Source organism: Onychostruthus taczanowskii, unplaced genomic scaffold, assembly GCF_017590055.1.
Source record: "Onychostruthus taczanowskii isolate IOZ18803 unplaced genomic scaffold, ASM1759005v1 scaffold103, whole genome shotgun sequence".
NCBI lineage: Eukaryota > Metazoa > Chordata > Aves > Passeriformes > Passeridae > Onychostruthus > Onychostruthus taczanowskii.
This window is the reverse complement of record NW_024496858.1, coordinates 1198724-1212657: the sequence shown is the minus strand read 5'-3', so window position 1 is coordinate 1212657 and position 13934 is coordinate 1198724. Positions and strand designations below refer to the sequence as shown.

General features: G+C 48.6%; 1 protein-coding gene across 2 annotated transcripts in view; it reads left to right on the top strand.

Annotated features, from left to right (window-relative positions):
- The first annotated feature begins 13485 nt into the window (after positions 1 to 13485).
- The window catches only part of PELI2 (pellino E3 ubiquitin protein ligase family member 2), a 66301-nt gene continuing 65852 nt past the window's right edge, over positions 13486 to 13934 (top strand). Inside the window, exon 1 of one of the 2 annotated variants that reach the window (XM_041413289.1) lies at positions 13486 to 13692. In XM_041413289.1, coding sequence (XP_041269223.1) covers positions 13616 to 13692 — 77 coding nt within the window. In that variant the 5' untranslated portion in view covers positions 13486 to 13615. The remainder of the gene's footprint in view (positions 13693 to 13934) is intronic. The other variant, XM_041413297.1, reaches the window with a different exon arrangement.

Genomic DNA, 13934 nt, shown 5'->3' with positions numbered 1-13934 from the left:
AAGTACATTCTCCAGGAATGGGGGATAGAACTGGATGATCTTTAGGGTCTCTTCCAACCCAAACCATTCCATAATCCTTTGATTGCAGATCTGAGCATGGACATCAGCACCGGGCTGCTCCTGAGTTAGAGAGATGCCTTGTGAAGGCTGACCTAGAACAGAGACTAGACAGGGTTGAAGAATAAAGTAGGGATTTATTAGGAGGCCTAAAAGGATCCACCTCGGGCAGCACAAGAGCCCAGCCAGGGCTGCAGCCAAGATGAACCCAAATGGTCCCAAAATGCACGAGCGCTCACAGGGTCTCTCCCTGGGATCAGCTCTGCTCCATGTGCACATTGCAGTTCAGTGTCCAATTCCAGCTCAGCCCCTGCACTCCCATCCTGCTTGTTTTTCTCTCTCCAGCCCACGGGGTTTGTGCTCTTGGGCTGAGATTTGGATCATTTGTCCTTGGTGCCCAGCTGGAGCAGGAATTGTTTTGTCTCCCCGCTCTGTGCAGAGAGCTCACCCTCCCCTGATGTGAAGCTCAGAACTCCACACTAAAGCAGCACAGAGTCTGGAAAATATAGAAGCTAAAACCTGAGGCATCAAGAACAACAGGAAGATGTGGCAGGAAAACCCTGCAAATCTAACAGAGGAGTTTCCTCTTTGCCAGTAACACAAGATGCACCTTGCTGGGAAGTGTCAACACTTCAGCATTTGCAGAGCAGGCTCTGTCAGACCTCTCTGCACGAATGCTGATTGCTTTTAGTGGCGAGGCTGCTCAACTCAGTGGACAGACCTAGGTGTCTCTGCATCTGTCTCAGCTCCTCTGTGATCAGCCTGTCCTTGAAAAGCAGGCTGTCCATGGGTGCCACCACTCATGGTCAGATGGGTGGTGGCAGATGCCTTCCTTTGGGTGGGGAGCTGTCACCCCTGGGTCTGAGAGTTTGCAGCTCCAGGAAAGGCTGCAGCAAGCTGGAGATCAGATCTGAAAAGGGAGAGCTCATTTGTCTCCCTGACCAGCAGAATGAGTGCTCAGGATGTGCAAAATGAGGCCAAAACAATGTAATATATATTGTTCCAGCCTTTTTCTCCCTCTTCTCTTGGTGTCACTGGCAGTAACTGACCAAGACAGAGAGGAGATCTGGGAGAGAAGGAAAACTGTGTGCTCAAGATCAGTGTCTTTTCTGAGCTCCAGTGGGAAAATAAAAAGCCAAAAGTCAAACCTCTGCCCCCAAACCCCGAGCCCACGTGGCAAATTTACACCTCTAAAAGGGCTGCTCACATCAGTCCAAGTGTTGGCATCACACCTGTGCTTGCCCAGCTGGCTTGGCTGCAGGTGTGAGGAGTTACCTGTGTCCTACCCTTGACAAGCAGAAATACCCTCTTTTTCTATCTTATTTTTTCCACTTGCTTGGAAAATGGGGGCAAATCCAAGAATCTGTCATCCAGGTGCATGGCATTCAGCAGCTGCTCCGCAGTGGGGGCATCAACACAAGCAGAACGTGCTCAAGAGCTCGGCCAAGGGACCCTGCTCTGTCAGGGCTCCCAGCAAACCTTGTTTATTCCCACCTTGAAGTTTTCCTGTGGATGAAAAGCATGCTATCCTTGGAGACACAACCCAGAGCTGTGCTTGCAAATTGAAATCCTGGGCCCTGCATGCTTCCTGGGAAGCATCAGATCAGTGGTGAACACTCACAGCACGCTGCCCTTCACAGGGGCACGTCTGCAGGGGCTTTGCTGCTTGCAAGGGTCTCCTGCTCTACAGCGGGGGAAAACGTGGTTTTCCTCTGATGGTTTGTTTTTGGTTTGGTTTTTTTTTCTTTTTTTTGGTGAAAGGCTTTACAGGCTGGGATTTGGAAGCATTCCCAGTTTTTACAAATAAAACTGCGAGTCTGTCTGAGAGCGTTGGAAGAGGAATCTCAGGAACGTGGGAGCGTTCTCCCTGGAGCCGCTCTTGAGTTTCTCCTCTTGTTGCTTCAAAATATTCCTAAGGCGGTGGTTGCTCTGCACATCTCCAGGTGCTGGAAACAAAGGAGACGTGAGACCTTCCAGCAAGTTTGTTTGGCAAAAAATACAGGCCAAAATTAAAAGCAGGATTTGCCCCTGCAGTTACAGAACCAAAAGAAGGAAATAGCAAACTCTGATTCTGCACGAGTGAGGACAACAATGGAACAAGTTCCCCGGAGAAACCATGAATGCTCCAACCCTGGAAGTGTTCCAGGTCAGGTTGGATGGGGCTTGGAGCAACCTGGGGTAGTGGAAGGTGTCCCTGCCCATGGCAAGGGGTGGAATGAGTTGATCTTTAATGTCCTTTCCAGCCCAAACCATTCTGTGACAAAATATGAGCAGTGGTCCCTGTGTTGGTGACTGCAGTTTGTGAGAGACCCTCAGCACATCAATTTGCCCCACTTTTCATGTCTCTACACAATGTCAGGACAGCTAAACAGCTTCCAGACTCGGATGGGACTTGGGGAAGCCAGGAGACATCCAAGGAGCTGAGATAAAAGGCTGCAGTTGTCTCCCAGGCTGTCTGTATTAAAACGAGAGACATTCCTTGCTTGTTGTTCCCCATCCACATGAAGGATATGATGAGTTCCATAAAATTTTATGGAACAAAAGCTCACAGGCATTTTATTTGCTTTTTTGTGACTTAGGAGTCACAGACAGTTCAGGAATGTGATGAACCCTGAGAAGAAGTTTTATCTTCTTAACCAAGGACTGGAGCCATGCAGTACCACCAGCAGGATAATCTATTTCCTCCAGGCTGCTGCCTTAAAAATGTCAAAAAGTTAAAGGGATTTGAGTAAAAATAGAAAACGACATCCTGGATGATGGGGGAAGGCTTTGTGTCCGGTGGGAAGCCAGGGAAGGCAGGAAGTCACCAGGCAAAGCCCAGCACTATCAGGGAGCCTGGCTTGCATGGGGACCTGCAGGCTGGGATGGGAGGAGGGAGAACAAAACTTGTGGAAAGTCAAAAATCCAACCTGGCCGTTATCCTGGGGGGAAATGGGGTGGTCTCTGCTTGCTCTTGCTCTGCCATAATGTTAAGGGGCCAAAATGAGATGGGTGCCAGGGCTGGGTTGGCTCGTGGGGGGACAAAACACCTTCTGGTTCCCACAGCAGCATCAGCATGAACAGAAAACCCTGGGATTTATTGCTCCAAGGCCATCCTAGCAACCAGGAGCTCTTGGAATTTCCATTAGAGCAGCAATGGATGAGCAATGCCAGTGATGCTGGGAGGGAGATGTGGAGCCATGGAGAGCTGAGGGGTGGCCTGTTTCCAGGGCTTGGTGCTGAAATGTTGTCTTGGTATAATTGAGTGAAGAAGACTCAGCCTGTCCTCTAACAGCAAATTAAACACAACTTTGTGGGTTTGGTAGTTTGCTGCCAAGTGCCAATACAGCTCCATATTAATGGCTTATGACAGGATTATTCTCCCTGTTTTTGGCAGGAAGCAGCTCTTTGGCCTTAATCCTGCTTGTGGCTGAGGGAAGAAACCCAGCGTATCCCCTGTATTTACCAATGGTGGAACTCCCAAATACTGCTTAAATACCAAATTTTCAGAGAGGAGCAGAGCAAAAGGACCCTGCATCAATCAAAAAATGCTGCCAGGAGGCAGAGAGAGGTGAGGACCCTTCATGCACATCCCAGGGTGAAGCTCAGTCCACTCTAAGAACAGGAATTCCCCTGTGTAAATGTGAGCATCCATCCTCTCAGTATCATATATAAACATCACAATAAATATAAAAAGGTACAGTATTTTATTTAGGTACAAAAATATGATATGTAAAAATATATGTGTGAGGTTGTTAAATCAACAACTTCTAAAAAAAAATTTAATACCAGTAGAGAGCTCAATATTTAAATGCCCAAAAGGGGTAAATCCCCCAAACAATGGGATTGGAAATGGGAAAGCAAAAGGGATTTGAAGCAGTAGGTTTAGGGGAGCAAAGTACTCAGCACACAACCAGGTCAAAACCTCTTTTGGGGGCATCTGGATGAAGGCTCCCACAGCATTAATCCTTTTTAAAATTCACAAACTCCAGCCAGGGATCTCAGTGGTCACAGAGAATCAATTTAAGTGAAAATCTCCAAATTACACACCCAGCATCCCACCCTTCCCTGTGCTTGCAGTGATGAGAGACCAGCCAGAGAGGCTTCAAGGGCTTGATTTTGGAAAAAGCTGAGTTGTCAGCACTGGCAGCAGCGCTTCTCTGAACTGAACTGGCAGCATTACTGGAAATAAAAGCAGGGATTTGTTGTTTTTTTTTCAAATTTTCTCCCTGATTGTTGAAGTTTTGGCTGGGTCTGTGAGGATTTGCTGGTGTGGGCAGCAGGGCTGGGCTGCACTGGAGGCTGTGGGACTGGTCAGTGCTGGGGGTGGGAGGAGGACAAAGACACGTGTGTGCAAACCACCAAAACCTCCAGGAAAAATGAGGACAGGCTTGAATTTTTATAAGGAGGTCAGCACAGCCGTGGCTTTGTGCTTCCCACGACCTGCGGACAATGTCCCTTCTCACTGTTACACATTTGCAAAGAGGAGGAGGGGAAAGAATAAAAGTCAAACTTTGTCTCCTTCGCCTTGCCGTGCCAGCCGTGCCCTGTGGGCATAGAGGAGGTGACAGGGTGGCTGGAGTGGAGGTGACACCCCGCAGCACCGAGCTGCCATCGCTGCATCCATCAGCAAGGCACAGAGACGATGTGAATTTTGGGAGGTAGAAATGTTTATCTTGACTTCACGCTGGAAACTGTGTGGAGCAAGCAGGAGTCAAAGCATGAACAGCTAACTACAGGGAGAGAAAAAAATAATAAAAAAAAACCAAAAAAAACCAAACAAAAAAAAAAAAAAACCCAAAGCCCTCAGGACGCTTCAGTCTGCTTTAAAGTTCTCATGTGGCACGAAACAGAGACATCTGCACTTTTTCTGTGTTTCCTTATCTTCCTAAAAACAGAGGAGCATTTGCCCACATGTACACAACATTTGTGAGAGGATCCAGGCACAGACACGCTGAAATATTTAAATGTAGCACCACGCTCAGTCAATGACCTTTGCATAATTAGCAGCTCTTTCTCTTTCTGATCATGGAAATGGCCTGTGGCTTCTGCCTTTGTGCTGCCTGCTACAGTCTCCATATGCTCCATTTGCATCCTGGAATTATCGATTATCTCAAATGTAAAGATTTATAAGCAGCTGTGGCAAGGTTGGGGACCCCAGGTGGGGGGGTTGAGGTCACTGAGGCTTTGGCTGCTGCAGATGGGACGAGCAGAGGGTTTGGCTGTGCAGGGCCTCGCTAATGAGTTGCAGGTTGGGTCAGCTCTTGGATGAGGAGGCTTCCTACGGATCTGTTCCCACCTCTTCCCCAAAATCAGGTGAATAAAACACGAAATAAATAAGATAACACATAAAATGAATCTTGTGAAATGAGAACTTTTGGGGCAGGGCCAGGTTGGATGGGGCTTGGAGCAACCTGGTCTAGAGGAAGGTGTCCCTGCCCACGACAGAGGGTTGGAACAAGATGGGCTCTAAGGACCCTTCCAACTCAAGCCATTCCACAACCCTGTGATTTTGCCACCACCAGATTGGGATTTATAAGGTTGGTTTTGCTTTCCCCGGTTTGGATGGGGCTTGGAGCAACCTGGTCTAGTGGAAGGTGTCCCTGCCCACGACAGAGGGTTGGAATAAGATGGGCTCTAAGGACCCTTCCAACTCAAGCCATTCCACAACCTTGTGATTTTGCCACGCCCAGATTGGGATTTATAAGGTTGTTTTTGCTTTCCTGGGTGCTTGGATTTGACTAAAACATCTGACCTGAGGACTCCTTCACTCCAGAAGGCAGATGGCCATTTTTATTAGCAAGTGGTTTCTTGTACTTTTCATTCCTTCAATAACGTATTTTCTGTTGCTGGGGTTGGATGTACTCTCTGTATATGATTGCTAACCCTTAGCAATGAATTCATGTTGATTTTCTTTCAGCTCAAAGGCTTTCCTCATTCATCTTCTCTCTCTTAATGGCATGAACAGGTATGTCTGCGGTCTTTTTGTACCAGAAAAATGCATCACACACTTTTCACAGATTCTTCTGGTGTTTCCATACAAAATCTCCCCCTCTTTAACAGAGCTGGTAAATCTCAGCCACACAGCGCCTTTTCCCTGCTGAAAAGGCAGGAGCTCTCAGCCTTTCCATGATAACTCGGCTCCTTTGTGAAGGAAAGGCATTATCTGATGAGGTACAAGGCATCTCCATCTCCCAAGGATTCCAGGAGCAATCAGGGGCCCACCAGGATCGTGTTTCTCAGTCATTACCTGATTGCTGTGAGCACCATTCCAGCCGTCCATCTCCTAAAGAGCCCATAATAAAGACAACTCGACCGGAATCCCGGCGCTGCCGACAACAGCGAGCCTTTCAGCTTGTAAAGATAATGACTTACTAATTACTCAGACGGAGAAGTGACCATCTATAACCACCTCTGCAAGCTCCCACAGCCGGCAGGAAGGCAGCGCTCCGGATTTCGGGAGCTGCCGCTGCACGTTGATTTTAGGATGCTGCAGGATGTCGCTCCTCCTGCCACATCCTCCCGACATCTGCGCGCCGATGGTGGTCGCTGCTTTTTGGTGGTGTGTTTGTTGTGGTTTTTTTTTCCTTCTGATTTTTTCCCTCTCTTGCTCAGATTTCAAGGGTTTGGGGGGCTGCAGCAGCCTCTTTTTTTTCCCCCTTTTTTCTTTTTTCGCTGAGTTTATGCGCTAGCTGGCTGAAGGCAGCCTGGAAGCCTGCCAGGGGCACCTGGCAATGCACTCAGTAAATTACAGCAGTGAAAAGAATGTCAGATGCTGGGAGGAGTTATAAGGCTTTACTGGTGTATACACTTTGGAGGCCAAATGCTGCTTTTGTTACATATTCAGGTATGACCTGGCATCTCTTTACCCTAACAAGATGTAGAGGAGGAAATGATGAATTGCCAGGTCTTGCTGCCCATGAAGACAGAACTCCCAAGTTGTTGTTAACTACAGAATGGATTCACAGAGTAGTTTGGGCTGGGAGGGACCCTTTAAGGTCATCTTGTCACCTTCAACTAGAGCAGGTTGCTCAGAGCCCTGTCCAACCTCTGCCTTGAATGTTTTCAGTGCTGGTCACCCACCACCTCTTTGGTCAACCTGTTCAGTGCTCCACCAGCCCCACGATAAAACCTTCCTCAAAGAACACGAGGTCCCACCAAGATCCCACAGCCCTTTCTGTCCCATCAAGTCTCAGAGTGTTTTCCTTTTCCAAAATCAGTGCTGCAAAGATTGCCAAAGGCAGTGATGAGGAATTTGGGGAGACAAGGGGATGGGCTCCCATGGGCTCAGTGCTTTTGGCTGTGGAGCTGAATCCTGCTGGGGAACACCCGGGCTGGATCTCACTGGAGGTGTGGAGGAGGTTTCTGTAACCTGCTGATTATCTGCTGGCTGAATGGGAGCCAGGGGAATGTCTCTCGTTTCTAATATGCAATAATTTCTAAAATGCATTTCATTCTCTGTAGCAGAAATATGTGGAAGTGATATTTGATTTTAAAGTGTCTTTGTGGGTGTTCATGCTTTGCTGGTGGGTGAAATATTTTGGCATCTGCAGACTGGGGAAGTTTTGGGTCTGAGATTCATAGTGCTGGTACTGATGGCTCCCATCATCCTGAAACTCCTTGAGCATCCCCTGAAAAGGGGATTTCTTGGCTGATAAAAATTGGTAGGGTGATAACAGCAGCTAGAGAGGGTTTTCAGGGATCAGTGCAATTGGATGACAAACCCTCACCAAGGGAGCCTTTCACACCAGAGCCAGGCTGAGACCACAGATCTGTGTTGTGCCAGAGCTCCAGTGCTTGGAAGGCAGAGCTCCTCTCCTACCCCATATCCTGCAATGATTTGGGTGTTCTCATTATGTCTGACTGGGGGAAATCTGGTTGATTTATGGGATGGCTGAATTTCTCTTTGTGCATGGGGACCCAGCCATCTGCTCTGGAAGCTGCTCCCCTGGGGGATGGGGACCATCACTGCCAGGGATGGCTCCTGCAGGAGGATGATGTGGTCCCAGCCCAGGGATCCATACTCACCAGCTTTGTCTGCTGGGATAAAGGTCAGAATAGAAGAATTTCCCCTAAATTAGGTACAAGTAAATTACAGGGAAACTCTGTTCATCTTTTGCAGCCCACCATTGTATTTGTGTTAACTTTGCAATGAAGGCAAAATTAAAAAAGAAAAAGAGGTGAAATCTTGAAGAGCAAAAGTCGATTCCCAAACCAGCAGCTGGGATAGGATAGAGGGATGTGGTGATCTGAGAGGGGACTTGGCTGTGGGCTGCAAGGTCCTCAGCGGGAGCTGGAGCTGTGGCTGGACCTGAATCCTCCTGGGAAAAGTGCAACAAAGGCAACACCGAGATTTGGGGTGCCAGTGTTCTGATTTTGGCAGACACACACAAAAGGTGTTTATTTTCACTGCCCCTTAGCTAACACAAGTCTTTCAGGAACTGAGCTGCAAAGTGCTGAGTGCACAGTGCTGGTGTTCCAGGGAAGGGGTTGGCTGTGGGGCACAGGAAAAGGGACTCAGAGCACCCCTCTGGAATAACCCACGTTGCTGGAAAAGACGTACAGAACCATCTGGGCACGTTTTGTGTTTCACACTTAGATAATTCTCTTTCAAGAGAAGGACCTGTGGTGCCTGTCACACCTGGGGATGCCTTTCTGGAATGACAATAGCTCAATTAGAGCCAGCCATTAGACAGATATGGCTAAGGTCATCTTGTATCTACTTTACTTGGACATTTTCTTGCTGGGTCCTTCTAGAACTCCTTGCAGTCAGCTTAAAATTTTTTGGCTTGTCAGCAAACTTTCCCATTAGGAGTCAGCAGCCTGGCCAGAGCCCCACAATACCACAAAATCCCAGCAATAACCTCTCCCCACTGTGAAAATAAAAACTGATTTCCAGCCTTTGGTTTCTCTTGTCTCAGCTGCTAATCCATGCAGCTCTTTCTTTATCTCACACAACTTTTATCTCTTTGACAGCTCTTGTGGTGCCAAAGCTTTGCTGAACCCCAGGTATGTGATACACATGCAATCACCTCCTCCAACATATTCACTGACTGCTTTAAGGGGTGTGAATACGTTACAGACTTTGACTTCTTTCTGCAAAAACATCCTATTGCCCTTTCCCTGGTGTATCAGATCTTCTCAGTGCACCCCAGGTATCCATATTTACCTGAACTTCATTGGATTTTCATTGGTGCAGTGCAGGTCAGACTTTGACTCTGAAAGTTTAAGTTTATAAACTTGCTTCTTCAGTAGCAAGTTTGTTATTTCTCATCCTTCAAAGAATTGTGCGAATGCAAATATATATAATAATATATTTATACAATGTTTTATGGAATATAATTATACAGTTCTTCATATTGTACTTGAATCTCTTTCTAATTATTGGGCCGGTGATGTCTCACTCTGGAAATTTGCTCCTCTGCCAATTTACCTTTTTATTCCAAAATTTTCTTGGTGACAGTTATATTTAAGAAGCTCATCAGAGCCACTGCAGAAAAGGAGGGTTTTTCTGTGGGAGTCTCAAGCCCAAACACAGGGGGAGCTCATTTACTTGAGTGTTTTATTTCACCCCAAACTTCTCATTTTCACTGCTTGCTGGCCCCAGTGAGTCCCTGGTTGACTTTCTGTCTCTGCTTTTTTTATGAACATTTTTATGCCTCTGGTAAACTGCTTTGTAATATCTCCACTTACCTTGCTGTGGTTTTAGATTTGCCCGTGTTTGTGCTATATTCCATTTCCCTCGTTTTTGACAGCTATCTTTTTTGTTCCTAATAGCCTTCCCCACTCTGCTACTTAACTTCTTTGCTTTTAAAAATTCCTTTAGGGTCTTTATTAAGGAGTGTTACATATTAAGCTGGAGCCTGTACCACATCTTTGAGCTGCTGCCAGGGTATTTGAAAGTATTTTATCCTTTTAGCTCTTCCACTTATTTTTTAATGCAATTCTCCTGTCTAAATTTTAGGTGGTACTATGAGTCAAGACCATTACATGCCGTGGTGGAAAATTAAGACAATAGAAGAGATTCTCAAATGGAGTAAGGAAAAGGAAATCTGTTTTAACCTGACCTAAGTTAGGCACTGAACCCCTGAAACGTGGACTGAGAGGCTCCCCCAAACATGCTAATCTTGGCGTTGCATCAATATGAGCAATCACATCTTATTTTTCCTGTAATTTATTTATCAAATCTACTTTTAAGACACCTGCTGCTCTTTCTTCTGCTAGTTCTACTTGGTGGGTGCTCGAGAGCCTCACTCACCTGCCAGCTGGAGACTTTCCAGCCTGAAAGGTATCACCCAGCCAGGTGATACCTGCTTGATCCTAACCTTAGAGCTGAGAGTTTTTCTCCTTTCCTGAGGTTTATTCCCCTCTCTGGAGCACCAAATCCAGGCTGTTTCCATCCCAGAGTTTAAATTTCCCAGCCCCAACCATCCCCACTGATGGCTGAACACAAACCTGATCCCAGTCCCGGTTCATAGAGAGGTTTCCAGGACTGGGAATGGAAATCTTTATCCCTGTTTATGCTCTGATCCCATGTGCCATGAGTTCCACGTGCAGTGGAAGCTGCAGATGTGATTCAGGGGCTGTTTAGAGGATCTCAGGATGGTTTGGGTTGGAAGGACCTTAAATCCCATCCCACCCCACCCCCACCATAGCAGGGACACCTTCCCCTATCCCAGGCTGCTCCAAGCCCTGTCCAAACTGGCCTTGGACACCTCCAGGGATCCAGGGGCAGCCACAGCTTCTCTGTGCAACCTGTGCCAGGGCCTCACCACCCTCACAGTCAAGAATTTCATCCCAATATCCCATCTAAATCTCCCCTTTTTTACTTTAAAAACCTCTTTCAATGCTTTTGAAGCCCATTCCCTAAGCCCTGATTCATAAAAGTGCTGAAGTACACTCAGAGTCCAGCACATCTGGAAGTACTTTGCTGAATTAGAGACTTATTAATCTTCCTGCATTTAAAATAACTTTTTATTGCATTTTTAAAATAAATGGGCATGTACTATTTCTTCATGTTTGGGATTTTTTTCCCCCCCAAACATTGATTTTTAATGCTTGCCTGGCTTGGCTGGATATTCCTCCACCCAGCCAAGCAGCTGCTCGTGCTAAACCTGGGAGCAAAATCCCTCTTTCAGTGTTGATGCAGCCTACAAGGAGCTCCAAGTTATCTGTGACTCCCACTTTTAGGGGTTTTTTTGTTGGAAAACAACCAAGCCTCCCTTCACTGCCCTGAAAAGCCACCCTGAGACATCCCAAATCCGAAAGGGGAGGATGTTTTGAGCTGGAAAGTAGCAGAGTGCAGCTGTGGGCTTATTTCTCAATTATTTCAATGGCTTTGGGGAGAAATGCCAAAGTGTTGCTCGTACCAGTTGCAAAAGGAATTTTTTTTAGCTGGTGCAAATAGAGGAGCTGGGATTTGGGGTTGGGATCTGTGTGGCACAGGGAGCTGTGTCATGTGTGGCAGAGCTGTTGCCTCCTCCTAGCTCTGCTTCATTAGCCAAAACATAGAAATTTTAAATATTAAACAATTCTAATCAGGTTTCCAGTGCTGGCAGCTATTGATCCTTGGGAATTGAAATGAGAAAACCTAAAATTTGGCAAGAAAAGACAAAAGAGCCCTCAAAACACCTTGTGGGGCTGGAGCTGATTTTCCCTCAGCCTAAAACATCCCTTGAGCAGAAAGAAGAGATTGGACATGGGCAGATGAAGCAAATTTCCAAGGAAAAAAAAATAATGGATCAGCCCAAGCTCAGGGTTTATGCCACAGTTTCCCACCACAGGTCCATGGCAGGTGAGTGCCCCTCACCCCAGCACAGCTCATCCACCACAGATGTAAATATTCCCCTGTAAATCCCTCTGGGATCTTTTTTTCCCCTGCACATTCATTTTTCAGCATGCCAAGAAGAGCATTTTCTATATTTAAAAATTTTTTCAGCAGTGCAAACCAGTGCATTTTCTGTAGTCATGGAGTGGGAGTCACTTCTGTGTTTAATGACAGCAAATGCACTGGTTTGCGTGCTAGGAATAAAACCTGCAGGTTTGGGAAAAGGGTGCAGAGCTGCCCAACTTCCACCCTGTTTTCCAAAAAAAAAAAAAAACCACCAGGGTTAGAAAATGAGGAAGTGAAAAGAGGGGCAAACTCAGACCTCCAGGTCCTTCCTCATCCCTCCATCCCCAGGTGGGAGCAGTAAAGGATGCTCCAAGACCAGACCCATTGCTGACTTGTGCAAGCCCATCTGAGCTGAGCTGCTTGGGAGCATTTTTTGGAAGATTATTGGAGTTTGTTAATGCCATGTGAAAGCCAGGCTGCTGGGAAGGTCTTGATTTCAGGGGAGAAATGCAGAAATTGAAGAGGATGCAGCCAGGAGCTTTGTTTTCCACTCTGTTTTTGGGAATTTATTTGTTTCCTTTGACAGTGACTTATGGCCTGGCTTTCTTTTCTATTTTGTTAGAGCAATAAAGAAGATAAATCTATAATAATTCAGCTCCCTGTCTTCAATAAAATCTTGTCTTCTTCACACAGCCCCTGGGAAGATCTCCATTTTGCAGCCCTTCAAGATTGGTTGTGTTTTTCCATTTCACCTCTTCACCGGAACGACAGAAAAATAATATTACCAGTAAAATTAATAGCTAAATACAATTTCTGGCAGAGGGAAAGCTTTCAGCAGGAGCAGCTGTGACTGTGCCGGCCCCAAGGATGCTCTTCAGCAAAGGTGGATGCTCCCATTGCTTTTGTCTTTGATAATGGGTTGGAAACCTCAAATATCAGCTAATGAGAGTTTCAGTCCTCAGCACGGATTAACATCAAGCCAATCTTGGCTGGTTTTGGGCTCCAGTCAGGTGCAGAGGACAAAGGGGGAGAGAACGATGGTGGGGCAGACACTGAGGCAGAAAAATGGAAGTCATCGAGGGTTGGGTTGGGAAGGACCTGGAAGAGCAATAAAGAACAAAGGGGGTGAGGGCATTTCTGTCCCCTCAGAAGGAGGCAGAAGAGGCTGGAATCGGGCTCCATGGCACCTCCAGGGATGGGGGACAGGAGGTGGGACAGGGGAGCAGGGCAAGGGCAGGCTCTGACGGTGGGAGCCCACGGAAGGGGCAGCGGCTGCGCCGCTCCCTCAGGAGCAGGAGGAGCCCCGGGCGCTCTGCAGGGATCTCGGGGAGCTGCCTCAGAACCCCCAGCCCAGACAGGAGGCGACGCGGCCGTGGATGCCGGGGGCAGGAGGGGATCTAGAGCCCCACGGGTGATGTGGAATCCGGGCTGAGGCGACCCCGAACCCCCGCTCGGGACCCCTCGGTGACCCCGAGCCGCGGCCTCCGGCGCGCGGCCCCTTTAAGAGCGGCCGGGTCCCCTTTACTCTATGTTTACATAACACGGCCGGGCGGTTCGCTCCTCCCGCCCCCCCGCAGCGGCGGGTTGGTCCGTCCCCCCGGTGGCCCCGCCCCCCGCGCCCCCCGCGGTGTAGTGGCCGTTGCCGGTGGCCGGCGGCGCAGAGCGGAGCGGAGTCCGCTCGGGACGCGCTCCCGCAGCGGCGGCGCCTGGGACGGGGGCGGCCGGTGCTACCACAGCGGCGGCCCCATGTTTTCCCCCAGCGAGGAGGAACTGTGCGCGCTGAACAAGGAGCCCGTCAAGTATGGGGAGCTGGTGGTGCTGGGGTGAGTGCTGGGCAGGGGCTCCGGGGAGCGGGAGGGAGAAGCGCGGCGGTCCCGGGGCGGCGGGAGCAGCGGGGCTGCCCCCTGCCAGCCTCCGGCGCAGCGGCGGCCGCGTCTCCGCGGGGTGGGGGGTTGGGGTGGCGGGGGGGGGGGGGGGGGGGGAGGAGGGAAGGGGGGGGGGATGTCCCGGTGCGTGACGGAGCGCGCGGCGCGGCCGTTGCGGGGTGCCGGTGCCCCCGGGGGAG